Source organism: Chironomus tepperi, unplaced genomic scaffold, assembly GCF_022539635.2.
Source record: "Chironomus tepperi strain 1889 unplaced genomic scaffold, CSIRO-AGI_Ctep_v1 contig_137, whole genome shotgun sequence".
NCBI lineage: Eukaryota > Metazoa > Arthropoda > Insecta > Diptera > Chironomidae > Chironomus > Chironomus tepperi.
This window is the reverse complement of record NW_027226259.1, coordinates 1,061,926-1,082,040: the sequence shown is the minus strand read 5'-3', so window position 1 is coordinate 1,082,040 and position 20,115 is coordinate 1,061,926. Positions and strand designations below refer to the sequence as shown.

At 30.0% G+C, this 20,115-nt stretch overlaps 1 protein-coding gene across 3 annotated transcripts; it reads right to left on the bottom strand.

The window, feature by feature from the left end:
- Nucleotides 1-663: 663 nt before the first annotated feature.
- On the bottom strand, nt 664-20,107 carry cib (thymosin beta cib). 3 transcript variants are annotated; one of them, XM_070636778.1, is made up of 6 exons: nt 19,950-20,107; nt 4,173-4,384; nt 3,456-3,569; nt 3,172-3,282; nt 2,740-2,853; nt 664-2,086 (listed from the first exon to the last, which is right to left on the bottom strand). In XM_070636778.1, exons 2-6 carry the CDS (start codon nt 4,300-4,302, stop codon nt 1,947-1,949), a joined length of 609 nt encoding a protein of 202 aa, XP_070492879.1. In that variant the 5' UTR covers nt 4,303-4,384; nt 19,950-20,107; the 3' UTR covers nt 664-1,946. The 3 variants fall into 3 exon arrangements, with proteins under 3 accessions (XP_070492879.1, XP_070492881.1, XP_070492880.1); XM_070636780.1 differs by lacking the exon at nt 2,740-2,853; XM_070636779.1 differs by lacking the exon at nt 3,456-3,569.
- Between the last annotated feature and the right edge of the window lie 8 nt (nt 20,108-20,115).

Genomic DNA, 20,115 nt, shown 5'->3' with positions numbered 1-20,115 from the left:
TCCATTTTTCTATGAGATCTTTGTTATCAGCTTAATATTCATTCCCTGTTTCTATGCCAATACCATTCAATATCAGAGCAATCATTTCTTATATGATTTATTCTCAAGTGAATGGCTTGAATCGGATGCTAAGTATCGAAGGCTGATGATGATATTCATGGAGAATCTCAAAAATGGAATCGTTTTTAAGATTGCTGGATTTATCGAGATAAATTTGATGCTATTTGTGGAGGTGAAGTATTGATTTACATAAATTTCTAATAAATCTATCATCTTCTATTCCATTAGATTATAAAGGTTGTCTACTCCATGTATGCAGTTCTTCAGAGTATGAAGAATTGAGGATATTAAGGATATAATCTTGTAGTAGATGTATTTCGTAGATAAATAGTCGAACTAGTATTATATGCACTCTTACTGACTTTACTGGTCATACAGATCAATTGATATTCATAACATTCCTGAAGTTTCGTAGATTGCGATTAAAGATGGCTGCTTGCTAGGGCAATGCAACATGTAATAGTCACAGACTCATTAGATAGCTATCAAGCTTGTATTGACAGCCACGATCCTGAGAATATTGAGTTGGTACATTCCGTCATCAGCAGAAGAACCTTTAACATGCTTAGCTAGAATACAGGAGACATAAAACAACAGAAGGAGTTATTTGAAAAGATATTTAAATTTTTATTTTTCCATTTTATTGATTTTTCTTTTGCTCAAAAATTAAATAATTTAATTCCTGGATATCAATCCATTCTGACATTAAAATTTCTTAATTTCAAAAATGTTTGCTCAAAGCACCTAATTAAAATCTGAATGCATCTATTCCATTTTTTTTATTGTTAAGTTAAAACTGAATTTAATTCAATTGGACGCAATTGCATAATTTTAACTTATATCAAAAATATCTTTCACATTTTTCATTTCAATTCATTTCGTTTTCCTGGCGACAAATCACAAACTGTAGTTATTATTGAGTAGTGAAAAGGTTTTGGCTGATTAAAGCTTGATATTATGAAATGAAATTGAGCAAAATTTCAATAATTTTATGGATATTTGAATTTTTAATGCTGATCCATGAGATGTAGCATAAATATCAAATATCCCTCAAATTACATAACTAGATTCAGCCAAGACTTTTCCAATCAAGTCAAAATAAAGGAATTTTCGTTTCTCCTTATAAAATTGACACAAAAGTTTATTTACTGATAATTAATATGATTAGTGCTTATAAAGAGCCAAAATTGATGCTCAGTAATCTTAATTAATGTAATTAAAGGAAATAAAAAATGAATTTTTGGAAAGATGGGGATACATTCATGAAGATTGTTCAGTATACAAAAATATAAATTTCGGCGCTTTTTGCTTTAAAGCCAATTCATTCGATAAACATTTTTTAAAGGTTAGATATCATTACATTTATTTAAAATCCAATCGAATTTATTCATTCTTAAAATTTTCAATTCTAAAATGTATTATGTATGTGGTATGGAAAATGCATATTTGATACAATTTTATAATTAATAGGTATGAATGGTTAAAATTTTTTTAAAATTATATATTAAATGAAAATTAAGACAAATCTGGACTGAAGCTTATCAAGATTTTGGAAAGTGAAGTTGATTGAAAATCAAATGATTTTTGGACTGAAACTTGAAATACTTCAAATCCATTCCGAACACAAAACCATACAAATGTATGGTACAATCTAAAATCATAAGTCATGAATCCCTGATTCACATGGAATCATAAAATATTCAATTCCTTATAAAGACCTAACAATCAACTTCAATTCCTCATAATACATAGAAAGAATACAATATGTGCACTCAGCAGCATAAAAAAGAATGGAAGGACAATTTTAATGCTTTTCTTATTAATTTTTGACACAGCTGAGCTTTTTCTTCACTTTAAAAAAAGGATATAAATGATGCGCTAACTTCTTAAGCAGCCTTTTCCTGATCAATAACTTCTTTGGTTGGCAATGGATTCTTTTCCTGTGTTTCAGCATGTTTCAATGATGTTCTATTGAAATGTTCAATGCCATTAATAAAATCGTGTTGAGACTTTTCTTGTTGAATTGCTATAAATATGTAAAAAGAAAGGAAATAAGAAAAAGGGTACAAAATAAAGCAATGTAAAGCTTGAGTAACAAACAAATATACAAAGTAGAAGCGCATTTTTGCATGCAATTTAGTTAACTGGGCCTCTTTTGGTATCCATACCATTGAACAAGAAAACAACTTTTAAAAATTTTGTGAAGGTTCCTGCACCGAGATATGAGCATTTAAAGATGCAATTTTGACGTTCTGGAAGTCAAAATGTAACTCCAACATAACAGCACCAAAAAATTTGAAACTATGCTGTTATTTTGTGCAACCCATACCCAGTAAAATAAGCCAAAAAAATTTTTCAAAAAGTTCCGGATGATAAATTTATGGTGACAGGTTGAAAAACACAAAATGTACACACACAATATCATGCTAAAGCAATGTAAAGCTTCAGTACCAAACAAATATACAAAGTAAAGCGCATTTTTGCATCCAATTTAGTTAACTTTTGGTATCCATCGAATTGAGCTTTTTAAAATATCGACAGCCTGACACCAAAATTGCTCGATTCTTAAGTCAGCGAGAATTTCATAGCAGCTATCCATCAAAATAATAAATGATGTAACATAAATTGATGCAAAAACCCGCTAAAAATAAAATCAATGACACATGAATAGCAACAGACCTTCGATTGGTGGTAAATGATTCTTCTCCTCAGTTTCTGTATGTTTCATTGTGCTTTTATCAAAATGCTCAACTCCAGAAATCAAAGCATTGTGAGTTTTTTCGGCAGCAACAGCTTTATTTACAGGTTTAAGTTAATAAACAACATGCAATTTATTTAGGTAAAGAAATAATGGAAATAAATATAAAGCAAGGAAATCATAAATATTCCAGGAGTGTCAGCATTAAAAATTCAGCATTTTGTTGCCTTTAAGAATTTTTAAAGCTGAAACCCTTTAAAACATGTGCTTAAATATTTTTGTTTCATGGTGCAGGAACACACATCATGCAATAATTATCTGTTAATTCTCAACACCTCGTTGAGCACAAACGCAGCATGCATTTGATTAATTGTATAAACATGGATTAAATTATTTAGAAACATGCTACTTACCATCTTTATCAGGCAATGGATTCTTTTCGTTTGTTTCCGTGTGTCTCAATTTAGTGGAATCAAAACCTTCGATGCCTGAAACTAGTTGTTGAACTTTTTCCATTTTAACATCTGAAAAAAGAATTCGAAATTTTAGAATCAAGTTTAAAGTAATTTTTAGTGATATTAAGGAAGCCGGATTAGAAAGTCGAGAATGTTAGAAATGAGATCTATCAAACAGTTAATTAAACACAATTAATGAGTCAGTTTCACACAAAAGCTCATCACTCTTCAACAATCCGAACCTTCTTCATTTGGCAACACTACTTTTTCAACAGTATCAGTCTTCTTTAATTGCGATGTGTCAAAATCCTCAACGCTTTTTAAAATATCAAAATGTTTACGCTCTTCAATCAAATCTTTTGGATTTTCCATTGTGGATTGTTATTTTTCCACAACATTCAGGTAAACGTCCATAGATGAATGGGAACAAAATAATTTTTTATAAATTTGAAATTTATGGAAATTTGACAAGCAATGAGACGAAAACGAGCGAGTTTTGTGCAGCATATGTGATGTGGAAGTAAAGAAATAGAAGAAAGAATTTATGTTAATTAATGTAGATCAGTGAACCAAAAATTATTTAAGTTTTGTTGGAAAAAGATTCATAATTAATTTCTCCATCGTCCATACTGTTCTTGGATTCTCTTTCATGAAGGTGAAGAAGTTTGGAATTAAAAACAATTTATGTATAAAATAAATATTCAGGAACAATAGACGTTATTAATGAAAAATCCAAGCATGAATTGGTCGGTAAAATAATAAAGAACAATAATTGAATAGAATAGACACGAATGTCACGCGATCATCAAATGTTAAGCATATCTCCGAGGAAATTTGAATTCTATGAATAAAACCTTATCAGTCAACAAAAAGAATGTCTCGAATGTCTATAAACAGGTAAATGAATGTCTATCTGCATAACAATAAATATAAATTTGCATTAATTTCAATACTCTTACCTTCGGCTGTTGGAAGTAAGCATTTTTCTTCAGTGCTTGCACTCTTGAGTGCTGTTGGTGAGAATGATTCAAGTGCACTCTTCAAGTCAACATCGACTTTTGGTAAATCTTTTAATGCTGGTGTGGCCATTCTTAAATTCTTATTGTATTATTTAAATTTGATGAAGATTGAGCTTCTTTGCTGATTAATACGAGATGATGTGACGATCGGACTGTAATGAAAGTTAAGAGAAATTTAATTAGACTTTGAATGATATTTTGATGCCGGAAGATTGAATTTTTTAACATGAAAGGTTAATTGGAGATTTAAGATGCAATAAATCTGTTTCAGCAACAACAACAACTGCTGGGATGAAATTAGCATTTTTATCCAATTTCGTTATGACATCAGTCAAGTGAATTTATTCATATTCTATATGATGAGTGGATAATACTTGAAGTATGACAAGTACTACATAACTGAAATACTCAGAATTTATAGCATGACTATGTTGCTACAATAATGATGAATCTTGAATCCCAAGATATATTTATTAAAATTATTCTGATGGCTTTATTCAATCATTGCTTAAAACTTATGCTAATATATTCTAAAATAGATTTTATTAATATTATGGAGTTCCATTAAAATGCATAAACAATCCATAAAAAATTGAAGAGTTTGGTTTACGATTGGAGATTTAGAGCGTATTTAAAGTTATTAATGACATATTACATAGTTCATTTTACTACTGGCCGGTGCCATAAAATTGATAAAATAAATATTTAGAACATCATAAGCATCGCCTACAGGGCAGTTAAAGTATCAATTTATGTAATGTAACCTCCGACTACATTCCAATTACTCAGGAGAATTCAACTCCAATAAAATGCAAACTCAACATTAGTTCCAAAATATAACAAAATTCTGCCTTTAAAACGGTATTCAGTTCAACTTTACATTTACAGCTCATTTCAGCCAAGAAGAAATCACTTAAGTGAAATCGATATTGTTAATATTGAAAGAATGAATTGCAGTCACGCTGTCATAAACATGCTGTTTCTAATAGTATTGAAATATATTGAATTATTTATTCTCTTCTGAGTCGTAAAGAGGCTTTGGATCTAAAAAAATATTGATAGATAACATTTGATGAGTTCCAGATAGCATCTTACATGCATTTTTAGTCTATAGAAAGACATTTTTCAATTAAAACTTAAAAGTTTTACACAGGCTTATAAGTGATTATATCAAATTGTAAACGTGGGCTGTGCATTATTCCATAATACCAGAAAATCCACTGCATATAGCATGTTTAACAAATTTTTCATCTATTGAATTAAAATGACTAAGTATGTACTTATAGTAGCATGTATTAATAATCGAATTGAGGAATTTTATCGAAGATTATTTCAATTCTCATCCATCACTTTTTCTTCTCTTTTTTATGACCTCATTTGATGTTATCCATTTCTTCTTGATATTTTACGAATATTTGATGCTTCTGGTATTTGAAGATATAATCGACTTCATCAATATTTTCTTATTTAATGAATAGTTTTTGTTAATTGATTTATTTTTTGCAATTTCTACGTTTTGTTGTCAGTTTTGAATGATCTTAATGCCTTTTGTTTAATTGATACTTTCTAGCAATTTGGAATTCACTTGAAAAGTGCTTGTTTGATAATATTTATGAAGCTATTGCTGTTTAAATACCAAAACAAGTTCGGTATCTAGACAAGAATCTACAAAAAAAGGTCAAAGCTAACTAAGAATGTTTATCTTTAAAAAAGAAACAATGGATTAAAAAGTTTTCAATATTCTTCTTAGTGCCTAACTAAGTATCCCCTATAAAAAATTTCAAATCTTTCGGAAGCTCTCGAAACTTTTTCTTTAATTAATTTTATAAATCGAACTTGGAGATTATTAATTTAATACATAAAACAATTTATCTCTGTCCTTCAAATTAAGCAAGAATTATTCAGTCGAGTAAAAATCTCCTCCACCCAATTAATGAGTACTACTTTACATAAATGGGAATGTGATGAAAACTGAATTAATGCAATTTACATTAACATCATCCAGCGTATGCAAACAAAAAGTAGAGAAATAAGAATAAAAATTTGCATTTATTGTTGTAATCATCAATTTGCTGTGCTAGTGCGAAATTAAAAATGATGGATATACAACATAAAGCTATATAAAGTCGTGTACCGAAAAAGGAATGTGAAGAAAATCAGCACCTTTAGTCTCGACTGTATGTCGATGTCACGTCTGATCAAGAATGAATGTCTGAATGATTACAATTTAACTCAAAAAAAGAAATTCCCCGCAAATCAATAAAATACTTACAGTACAATAATATTCATAAAGATATGTATGCATGACATAACCTTCGAACGATTTGATGTCGTAATTTTGTCGATAAATGGATATATGTAAGAATGGAAGATAAAGAGAAAAAGAAACAAGTTTCAAGTTTTGCATGCCTGAATATCGTCTTTCTAACATTTTAAGAATTACAAACAAAACATCAAAGATTCATTTGTTGGATATACGAAGAGTTTGAGATGTGGTGACTTTTAGCGCATTTATTAAGTTATGACTGAAAGTACTTAGTTGACTAGCAGCTGCTGTAGAACGCTTCAATTCCTGTAAACGACCATCTGTTAAAGGTATTTAATTTATTGAATGATCAAACAAGCTGCGAACTGAGTTCAGCCTTAATTCCAGTCCAAACTGATATAATAATTTTGAATTTTGAGCTTAAAATTCTCAATAAAAAATCGTGTTTAAGCCTGTCGTCGATTAAAACCATAATAAATGAAAAGGTGAAGCTCGTTCGTGTTTGGATCTACTTGTGCCATTTTTGCTACATGCCATGACAGCATTTAACACCATTCCTTCTTTTCATTACAATAATATTTACTGAATTAGGCACAGACATTATGATCGACTTTTGGTGTGTTCATTAAGAATATTGGTCAGTTGGAACAAAGATTTAGGCGCGAACTTGTGACTCGTATAGAACAAAGTGTAATAAGAAAGAACGAACAAAAACATAAAAGAGTGGAAGAAGTTTAAGTAACTGATATTTATTTATGTGTACGTATACACACATAAGATGACTCAGTAACTTGCTTTTCCTTTATTCTTTCATTCTATCAAGCATTAATGTTGTTTTTCTTTTTAGCATATATTCTACTCATAAAAAATATTTTATTGTATTTAATGAAAAACAATATTGTGGTATGAGTCAGAATAAACCACTGACTGAAGCGAGGCATTGTCGTTGATATTAACGACGAAATGATGACGCTGATAAATTAATTTGAAAATTAAGATTGTTTTCATTAAAAAATGGAAGCAAAAACTTTATCATCATGAAAAGTTCTTAAGTAAATTCATTTTATATTCATGATGGATTTACATACTTAATTAAAGAGATTTTTTTGGAATGATTATCGATTTTGTACGATCTTTCGTAACTAACGTCTAAGTTCCATTGCGTCCCTTCCGTAGCCTTAAAATGCCAGTTACTTAAATTTACTTGATCATCTAGACACGATTCGTTCGTCGGTTATGATGTCTATGTACATGATTCTCTAAAGATAGCTTTATGACACATTATATTCCAAATATATAACCCATATGTTTATAGAACTTTAATACTGGCTTATGCAGTACATAATGAAAAGTCTCATCAAAAAATAGTTGATAATACAAAATTTAACAGCAGTTTCAATTCATAGAAATGCTTAGATTAGTAATAAAGCAACTCATAATAATATATGATATATCATTATGGTTACTAATTTTAGTTTTTTAAGCTTCACATCAAAAATAACTATTGTAATAAATACGATAAAATGAAATTCAAAGAACAAGCACGATCAGCGATATTATTTAACTATTCTATAGACTAGCCTAGGGTTATTTCGGAATTACCATAAAATTTTAATTTCATCACAACCCATTCACGTTTAAAGAATTTCTTCGAACGGAAGTTTTGATCACATTATAATATTGAGCAGCATAATATACCAGAAGTTGCAAAGTGTGACATGAAATAACGGTAAATAGGGTTTTAATCATGTTTGCTCAGCCGTCAACTTACTTTATTGTTCAATTTTATTGCTGATTTTAATTATCCAAAAAAGAAGTAAGCAAAATTACGTGTGGGCAAGAAGTAAGCAACTTTAAAGAATTCAGCAGACTTGAAAAAATAATAATAGAAAGTCATTTCAAGTCTCTTGCTAAATGGTTCACTGAACTTTTCGTTGCTCATTCCACGCAACTTCCACCATCCATTTCTTTGTTCTAGGTAAGTGTAATAATATTTTTTCTCTTATTTCGCTTCGATGAATATTTCTGTTCACCTTTCAGATCATGTCGTATTTATTGTCTTGTGGAATTTCTTTCCTCTTATTAACTCTCCACCTACGCAATGAAGTCAATACACAAAGTAATAAGAATATACTTTTTTCTACATCTTCTGTCACATTATTGGATATGAAATCTGTTCAACTAGTTTCATTTTTGGTATTTTCACATTCCATACATGCTGCTTAAAACTGTCTGCATTTTGTTGCAAGCAATTAGCGTGGGTATTTTGGTAACTAACTAATAAATTTCATTTCTTTACCTTAATTTAGATATTTATTGGAAAGACATTATTAAAGGATATACTGTGAATTGCCATTAATTCATCATTCAGCAAATGAAATTTATTTTCGTACCTTGAACATGATGTTGAAATTTGAGAATAGAACGATAAATTAATTAATTTTCTGAATGACAGACATATTTGCACGAAGATGTTTATTTATGGTAAGAGCTTTTGGATTGAATAAGCATTAGATGTTTATCGAGTTTGAGAGATGAAAATAGATCTGTTATTTTTTCATCTTTTTCCATCCCTCAAGAAAATATTTTGACATTAAAAAAAAAAGCATTTTTCTTATCAAAACAGAACTTTGCATGGCTACCAAGTTGGATACACTTTATTTATGTTCATGTAAAATTTTTTCTATCTCATAAATTTTACATTGCTTCAGGGAAATTGTTCTTTATGCCAGAAAATTATATGCTTTACGGCATCAGAATTAATTATCTAATGTGTTTCTCAATTCAACTTAACATCATTAAATTATAGATCTTACAGGTCTATGAATCTAGCATGAATCCAACCATTTCTTTCTAGAAAAAGTCAGACTTACGAATGTGTGAAGTTTGAACACACTAGACGTGATTTTATTTAACTTCCAATATAATTAGAATTCTCACATTCTCAATGTTGGATACAATAAGTTACTCTAATTGCCTTCTATAATTGGATTAATTCATCATAAACCACACGAGAAAATATATCAAAACCTGACAAAAAGCAAACAAAATGAAAAAGCCATAAAGCTTCTGCATTTCATTAAAAACATCAAGATGTGCGCATACGTCATCTTTATTCAGTATTGAGGAAGATATAAAAAAATTTTTATTCAGAGGAAACAGCACCACAATAAGAAGAATGTGAAGCTTAATTCAATGTGAAAGTGTCATTGACCGTGAGAATAAAAGATTTACCCTTAACACTATCGATTTTTTCCACTTTTTTGTCAGTGCATTTCCTGTTGTCTGTATGGATGGAAAGTGCAGAGTTGCGCAATTTTCACTTTTCCGGCGAATCGAGACAAAAACACTGAAAAACCGATGAGTTGAACGTACCATAAAATTCTCTCAATTTTCATTTTCAACATCATGCATGGTGAATGCTTGCACATTGAATTTTACTGCTCATAAAACAGAAAATTCTCATTTCATTTTTTAATGAGATTGAAGGAAAAAGCTTTTTTCCAACTTTTTTCATTCCTCTCACGTTGCTTCAAAATGGAATCATAGCATTAGATGAAAAGTGTAAGCATTTTTAAGGCAGACATATGAATGTCAGATTAAATGCACAGATGGCTTGGCAAAAACAGAAATGTCTATGGACATGGACAAATAATTTATTGATTTTTGTACACCCTTGAACTTTGTCATGACTGGACATGAATCATCGGTAAAATAAGAATATTTCGGAAATTCATTGACGGCTGCAATGGGAAAATATGAAAATGGAATTTCCCTTTACTAACAATACTCAATCAGAAAAATGTTTAAGGCATGTCATTTTATCCCTGTGGTTTAATGAGGAATCAGCATGTACATGATAAAAAATGTATGAATCACAATGCACGATGACCACAGATTATACATTCATAACAAGAGAAATGAAGCTGGATGACAAATTTATTATCATTAATCATATCACACTCTCGTGTTTCCATCTCAATTTTCATAACAATGCAAGCCTCTTTCAAATAAACGTCAGTTTTTGCCACGTCAGTAAAATATAGACGAACCTTAAATGTTTTGTAATTTAACCCAAATCTTCATCATTTAAGTATTGTAGAACTTTTTGATGCTGTATGTGTTATTGTTCTTAACAGAATTAGAGATAATTTTAAGAACGCGATATTGAATTTTAGAAACAGAAAGCAGAGCTTTATTCTACAAAGATTCAAGGACTTTTCGAAAATGATGAAAAATTTAGAGCTTAAGTGCGACATGAAGATTTATGTGAAGATTTTTCCTAATGTTTTAAAGCATCTGCTCGAAATTGAATCTTTTGTATAACAGATTTGACTATAAAATATCTGGAAGTTGCGATACTTATCAGTAAATACTCATCATCCCCTCAAATGGAAACATATTTTCATTACAAAAATTTCGAAATCACATTTGATACTCATTCAACTGAAATCTGACAACAGCAGCAGCAACAGTATTCCATAAAAAAAAAATCACGTCGATATATTTCGCTAGACATAAGAAGAACATTGAACATCACCATAGAAACAAACTTGGTAATTTGCAGTATTTTATCCCTTATAGCATTATTTTCGGTTTTATGTCTCGTTTCACTTTCCTTTTGAGAGTACAATAACGAGAACTATTTCTATGCTATGCAATAAAAAATGGCAAGTTTCTTCTTCCTACTTAGTCGTCTGCCAGACAATAAAAAAAGTTCCGAAATTTTCTACTTATTTGAATTTAAATGAGTGAACATTATTACTCTTTTTTTAGCTGCAAATGCCATATTGAGCACCAACTTGGCATATACAACCCTTCAAAAACAGCACGTGCTGTCAAATGGAAATTGAGGTACGGAAGGTAAAGTGTATTAAGTTAATATAAACGAACGAAAATTGGCAAAATTGATGGAAAATTTAATTTTCGGTGAGCCGCATTAAAATCAAATTATTCGTCAATTAAAATTGAGAATATCGAGTAATGGCACTACAAGTGTGATGTAAATGAAAAGGGAAATAGAAGCATGAAATTGAATTTATGATGTGAAATCCACAGAGAATTTCACACAGGAAATTAGCGTGTATGTCAGTCATTATTTATTCAATTCAAGTTTTCAATATATTAATAAATATTTTTTAGCACAAGAAAGATGGCGATTCCGATTTCCACTAAAAATTGCAGTTCATTAAAATTTATTCTCGTTAAAAAAGCATTTTTTCAAGTGAAGAAAAAATAAAACAAAACAAATTGGAGTCAATTGAACATTCACATAGTCCAGATTGTGATTGCACATGAAGATAAAGACGAAATTGAGATGAAAACTTTTACGATATTTCCAAAAAATAAAGAAGGAATAAATGAATTAAAATTATCTTTAAACATTCTACAGTCTGATTGGTCAATGACCGATTTATTTTCTACTTCTGTCGGTAATTGAATATTTTTTTTTAGTATTTTGAGAAATTCATCGTAACGACGTGAGAATTGTGTTATTAAGAAGAAATTTGGGAACATTATCTTCTATGCTTGAAATGTGCCATAATGTGAATCTCTAAAGAGAAATTAGCACGAACAAGTCGCGAGAGATTTAATGTACTTTAGGATGTATTAAGCATGTATTAAGTGATTTAATTAGATCCTTTTGAGACTGTTAAACGAAGCTTCTACACTTTTAATGATTCGTCGAATACGTCAATCCAACAATTTTTTATTCAGTAGCAACGTCATTTGTCATCAAAATATGTCTGAAAAAGCCGCGATTGCAATAAAACTCGTGTGTGTGTCATTAACCGGCAGAAGTTCCACTTTTAAGCATTTACGATATTTTAAATTGTTTGATAATAAAGTTACTGCAGCCAGCGAATAAAGTTTGGGTGTGAAAAATACATTTATGAAGTGTAATTCTGTTGTAAGCAAATTGACAATGTCAATTTTAAAAGAATTGGAAGGAAATTACAGAAAATTAAATTTTATGATTTGAAAACAAATGAGGAAAATGAATATACAGCACAACAAATATGTTGTAAACTTTTCCAGCATGTTGTAAATCATTGAATTAAAATACATAAATCTGTTATTAAAGTCCGTTTGAGACTCAATTTTAAGCCATTTATGGATACGATAAAAATTTAAATTTTTTTATATTTTTAACAACATTCCAAATTTGGCATTAAATGAACGTCTTTCAACCTCAATTATTTTTGTGCAACTTTTCATTTCTACTCTGTCAATAAAATAAAATTATAATTATTTACAACTCATTCGTGAATAATTGATGATTTCAGCCCTTATTCAAGCGAACGAGACATGCAAAAATAAAATTAAATTAAGTAGCTGTTTATTTTGCTTGCAATTAACAAAATATTGATAATAAAATTTTAATTAGTCAATTACTTTGACATCTATAAACGCCCAACAATGTGACTTGAGGAATTTATTTATTTGCGACATCAAGATGATCAGCAATAACTATTTGACTTTTATTATTAGACGGTAATAGCCACAAAGAAAGTTATGAATTGAGCAATTTTAATAAATCTTTCTGTAATTGGCATGAGCATATGGCATTTTCGCACAATTCCATGTCAATATTGACTTACTTATGCTCATGTGAACACAATTTTTGGTAATAAAGTAAGAATGATCATCGAAAGTTCACAACAATGGCGCAATTGAAAAAGATAAACAGCATCAATCAAAACTTTTGAGTGTTGGAATTGAACTCTTCTAAAATTGGTGTCAATATTAACTTACTATGGCACTGATTGATAGGGAAATTCGCATGAATAGAGCAAATTTTGTTGCTTAACCCTTTATGAACTCTTGCAAACTGTGCAATGTTGCCAAATATAGCCTGAGAAATTGAGCATATTTCGACAAAAACCCCTTTTTAAATTGCTGAAATTCAATCAACCGAAAAATGAAGGAATATTCAGTTAGTTAACTGATGAAAAAACTGAAATAAATGTGCCTTAAACCTTTATTAAAGACGTGACCTCGATATATGAACAACTATGGATGCTTCTGTACATCATAATATGATTGAAGAATTATTTCAGTAATTTGGAATGAAAAATGAAGAGAAAGGTTAAAAGTTGATGCCCAACATTCCAATAAACGTCCGGTTTGAAGATATTTCAAGTAATTACTTAATCACAATTTTATAATCTCACAATTTTCGATTTAAAGTTCGGTCGTGATTTGATTTGTAGGAAATGATATTGTTATTCATGCCGGCACGAGATTATTCAAAATTTAAATTTCAATAATAGTAACAAAACTATTTCAGTGATTTTTGATGAATAACAGAAACAGTTTATTTACAGGCATTAGTCATTCAATCACCAAAACATTATGTTTTTTCACTCATATTGCTTACGGTTGTTTACTGACCGCAAATCGTGATAAATCAGCAAAAATAAATATTAACAAAAGAATTTGCATGAATTTCAGGCATAATCAGACTCATATTGTGGCAAAGGGGACACCTCACTATGCGGTTTTCTAAAATGATACTTAAATGTCCAAATTTGGCTAAAAATATACGAAAATCGTGTAATGAAATATGAATTCAGATTAATTTCAAGTAGAAAGTTTTGGAGACATTTAAGTATTCATGACATGGGTGAAGCAATCGGTAAGCCATTTTTTGCAACTAAAAGGAACGAGGGAAACTCGATCATTGTGGGATAATACTCATATGCTCTAGACTCCATTTCCTCTTTTCATTATTCTACAATCAATCATACACAAAAAGAGAGTACAAGTCATAGCCATATGCAATTTATCATGTCAAAAACATTTTTTTGTACAATTTTTTTATGGCATAAAGTTCTTTATTGCCAACGATTGTGCTGTGTGTGTGGAAACAAGCCGAATAAAAATGCACCTAGCGAGTTAAGTGACTTCTTACTATTTCTTCCATAAATGACTTTATGAGTCACAGGAATGTGCAATGTTTATGACATGAACAGAAATATATAGCAGAAGCCAGTTCCAACATCTGGCCGTCTCATCACTTCCAATTACATTTCGCTTTCATAACTATATATAAATGAGATAAAATATATACAATTTTTTATATTAAAAGCATGTGCAAATGATTAAGCCAGAATGCAAGCGTCAAGACACAAGCGTCTTTCTTTGTTCGTTTGTAGTTTGACTGCTTAAATAACTACATTTGTGTGTCATTTATAATTGCATTCTTTTATCGTCATAGCATCAGCACGTTTTTCTATCGCATATTTGCATAGGCTTGGCACGTCCAAATCATTGTATATTTTCATGATATAGAAGTTAACCGTTCCGTAAAATTTTTTTGCTTTAAACAAATTTCAATTTCCACAAATATTCGAATGTTTACTTCTGCTACAAATTAAATCTATTGAATAGGTCGTAAGATATCAAGAAGAAAAGCTCTACTTTGTAGGAATCTATTAATGCATCAGATGTTAAATTTAGAAATGAAACTTTTTATTCGAAGGTGATTAATGGCTTCCGGTGCATCTGGTAGACCGAATATTCTGCAGAATTTTGTAACACAATTCTGTAGATTTCTGCAACAAAATTCTGCAGAATTCTGTAGAATTATTCCACAGAATTCTACAGAATTCTGTAGAATTCCCCAGAATTTTTGTGGTTAAAATAAAATTTTGTTGCATTCATGTCGCGCGACATTCACCAGAATATTCTACAGAATTCTACAGAATTCTATAGAATTCTGCAAAACTCATTCTGCACTTCTGATTTAAACAATATTTACAGTTACTAACATGTAGATAATATTCAGAATATATTCAGTTATCTAGAGTTTACTAACTGTAGATAAATTTTTTGAATACAAAAATTTCGTTAATTTCAAATTGAATATTTCTGGACATTTCTGAATTTGGCACTATTAAGGTTCTTTTTTACTATTTTGAGTTCTAATATTGAAATAACTATTACGTTAGAAGCTGGCAAAAAAGTGCAGAAATTAATTGAAATTCCGAAAAAAATATTTTCAGTCCTGGACTTGAACCCGAACGTAATAAGTGAACCCCCCCTATGGAGTTTTCGACTTGTTAAAAAATCAAGACATTTTGGGGCTTTGTCGGCACTCTGCAGCAAGGGTGAAAAGTACAGTGTCCCGACAAAAATACATGAAAATATTGAATAAATCAATAATTTGGTTCTCCGGAATTTTGTATAAAATTATATAATTTACAATTTCATACACAATTTTTGATATAATAATGAAAATTTACGAAAATCTATTCTTTAATTATGTAAAAAAAAATAAAATTTTTTGATATTTTTCATAACCAAAATAAAATATCAAATAAATATTTATATATCTTTATATATGAAAAATTGCCATTACTTTAATATGAAATAATATGTCTTGGTGGTGCAACGGTAATAGTTAAGGTTATTGCAACATGAGGCCATGGGTTCAAGTCTTGGCATCAGTGAACTTTTTTTTTGATAAAGTATGAAAAATTTCTGCAGAATTTCTACAGAAGTTCTGCAGAAATCCTTCGTAAGTTCTGCAGAAATTCTGCATAAGTTCTGCAGAACTTCTGTCGACGCAAAAAATCACTCCCGTTTAAATCAGAACTACAGAATGAGTTTTGCAGAATTCTATAGAATTCTGTAGAATTCTGTAGAATATTCTGGTGAATGTCCCGCGACATGCATGCAACAAAATATTATTTTAAACACAAAAATTCTGTGGAATTCTGTAGAATCCTGTGGAATAATTCTACAGAATACTGCAGAATTGTGTTGCAGAAATCTACAGAATTGTGTTACAGAATTCTGCAGAATATTCGGTCTACGAAATGCACCGCACCCTGATTAATGGGGTGCTTAGATGAGGAACTTTGGCAAGCCAAGCTTCCAAAAATAAAACTGAATATTCGAATCAAAATCTTGCTATAAAATTCAATTCGGACTGATTCCAAGAACAATTTTTTTCCTACTCGGCATACTTCCCATGCATACAAAGTCTCAAATTAAATGAAGCATTTCCAATTTATTTTTATTATTTTTTCGTTCAAAATCAAATGACAAATGCCAATTCCGCGAACTGTTTGCGACATTAATTTTCTCCAAAAACAAAAACACGTTATCGTAATCACAATTTAATATAGAAATTAATGGATTAACATCTGTTGTTTTGGAAATAGAAGTTGCTAATTTTTCTAGCCTTGAACTTGAAAAGCATGTCAAAATTTCTTGGCAAATATTATTAAATTCTTGAGATTTTACAGATACATGTGAACTTGATGTCAATACATTTTGTGAATACGACGAAACCACTCATAAAGAAGATTAATGCTTAACCACACATCTTTAAATTCTACAGTAATATAAAATTGCGGCGAGAAATATTTATCCACAACTCTTCTTCCCATCACTTAATCTATGAAATGCTATGAATAATGAAATTACTCAAATAGCTTTCCCCATATCACACGTTGGCATTTATTGATGAATCATATAATAATATTCATACATTACTTCTTTTTCACCATCAATTTCGCTCATTAATCGATCAATAAAGTTTCGAATTATTAAGACAACGAATTGATTTCTTTCTCCACGTTAATCTCAACAATAGGATTAATAAGCGATGAAAGTGAAGACAAACGACTGAGCTGTTTTATGTCATAAATTTATGTGTAGCTACAAATTACAGGCAGTTTCAACTCGTGCAGTCATCGCCAGTTTAAAAATAATCTCCAGAAAGAAAATCATCGCAAGTTCATAAAAAATTATTAATATGTTTATCATGGGCGTGTGTGTTCTGTGATAACACTTGAAAATATTTTTCGGCAAATCCTATGAAGTTTAAAATTCTAGAGCCACATCCATTGACCCTCATTTTGAAAATTACAAAATGCCCCAACATTTCACATAGCATCAAATTATGAGAGTTCTTCAATTAAAATGTATCTGAAGATCTAGAGAAAATCTCGATGAGTTCAAGGCAAATAACATTCCATAAACATGGGACTTTCTGTCAAATTGTAGTACATGAAATATTTCTCGATAGTTTCGGCTTAAATCATCATTATAAATTTTTTAATCAACAACAGACACCAAAATACTTGTTTACAAAACATTCAGCTCTTTCCCAGCAATGAATTGCGTCGCGATAAATTGAAAAATAACATCAACTTGTGTTAGTGGAACTGCAAAGTTGAATATGAAGAAAGACGGAGAACATTTCTGTCGATTGCAATAAAAAAAGTTTTCAAAATTGATAAACGATAAGAAATGGAGCGAGCATTGATAATGATAAATAATTTTAGCTTCATGATTTAAATTTTTTTCGTGTGCTGTGCTGGTAAGCATAAGGCACAAATGTACTATGAGTAATCAAAACAAGAAGAAAGTCCCAGTTTTAAATTTAATATTTTTTCAGTCGAGTTCTGCAACTATTAACTTTAAAAAAATATGTAAACACAAATGCACAATGAAGCAGACAGAAAATTGAGGATCGAAATGACTTGACATCCGTTGTAGATAAAATTTATTTAAAATTGTCATCACGAAGTCGGGAATTTTCATTAGTATGCGTGTAGAATATTCATTGAACTATTTGATGACTCATAGGTAAATTTATGCAGCACTTGTGTTTTGTGTCTGGATAAACCATAAGCTGTCTTATCAGATTTCGGGAGTGCCTTTCTATTAGGAAAGTTATTTACAATCTTATCAGAATATATTCAGGATTAAATGCTTTAATATACATGACATATGGACTTAACTTTATACTACTCATAACTCCACACAGACGACATAAAATCAAGTCATAAATGAAATGAAAAGTGCAAGGCATGTTCCCATGCTTCGTCGCCACAACTAAGAATCTGAGGAATTTTTTCCAACATTGAATGAACTTCAAAGGTTTCTTACAAAGCAGCAAAGACATATGTCGCAACTCTTCAATATTCCTCGTTTTCTCATACAACATTCAATTTTGTAGGAAGTGCTTTTATTTCTAAATTATGTAATTTATAATTATGCAAAGCATAGAACAAAATTTGCGATAAAAAAATTGTTTATTTAATAAAAAAGGGTCGCAAAAACTTCATTTTTCATTTGCGAACCCTTTGATGCCTTCTACTCGATCATTAATCCCTTATTTCATTCACACACATTCGCATGTTATTAATACTTCACTCATGATTCATTCTTCTGTCCTTTATTCACTTAAATTATGAACCAAAAAGTAACGTGACGATCATTTTGGTAAGGCTGTCTATGACTCAGTTACTGTAAATTTGTTCGCTCTCAATTCTATAAATTCTGCATTCATTTATTTTATAAAAAAATTGGAAATAAAATGTAAAACTTGGACGTGTGCTTCTCGACCCCATAATGGCTTGTATAGAAGAACAAGAAGTAAATTCAATTCAAGTGAAATAAATGAAAGAAAAGTTGCGTGGTTGCACTTGGATTGTCTCTTGTGTATGAAATGAGTAGTAAGAGGAGAAAGAAGAAATGGATGGAAAAAGATGGAGTCGTGAAGACGAAGAGAACTCAAAAATAATAAAAAGAACGGCCAGTGAATTCGCAATATTACATTATTTACCGGCATTCTTGTATGTGTGTATATGAATTTTGAGCTGGCAAAATAGAATTTCGTTCCAACTTCTTTTTGTTCTTAATCCATTCTATATTAATTAATTATAAAATATTTAACATTTTTTGATGGCTACGGATTGCGTGTATGTGCAGAATTATAATTATTCCTTCTGTACTGAATATCATCTTTTTGTTCAGGAAGAGTTTTATGGTCGAAAAATGTAAGGTGTAAAAAAATTATCAAGAATCTTGAAATTTTGCCAATTATTTTCTTCATCCTTTGGATCTTATGGATGGAATAAGATAATTATTAATAGAATATGTGCATGCTTTATGATTAATATTATTACAGCACGAATTAGTAAGAGAAATTTCTACCAACTTTGTTGCCAAAAAAAAAAATTTCTTTTCAACAAGTCTGACTCATGAAATTTATAAGCTTATTTAATCAATTTTAAATGACGAATAATTATTGTTGGAACTAGTTGGAACAAAGAAAGGCTTTTGATAATAGCAATATTAAAGTTATACATGTGTGATAAAGAACAATGAAATGCTTTCGCTGAATAAATAATAAAAAATAATGAGTTTGGACTGGTTCATTGACCGTAAATATTCTTCGTGGATTTAAGTAGCATCTCCTATATATCTCATTAACACAAAATGTACATTTTTCGCATATTTCGTTTTTAAACAAAAAAAAGTTATAAAATATTTATTTAAACCATGTAGGCGTTTAGAATTATTAATGTGCAAAACTCTCGAGACTGTCTCTTATTGGAATTGGATAAAAAAAAATTGTTGTTGCTTTTGCCGGCATTATTATGATAAATATTTGCTTTAAAAATTATTTAATTCGTGAATGAACTCACCTAGTTTTATCCAACACAATTGTTCTTTAGTTTTCACAGATACACTTTTACAATTTTGCTTGATGAATAATGATGGATTATTTAATTAAAATTTTTAATAAAACTTCTTGTGTTCTATTCACTTCGGCAGACAAAACTTGAATGAATTTCGAGTGCAATTTTCGTT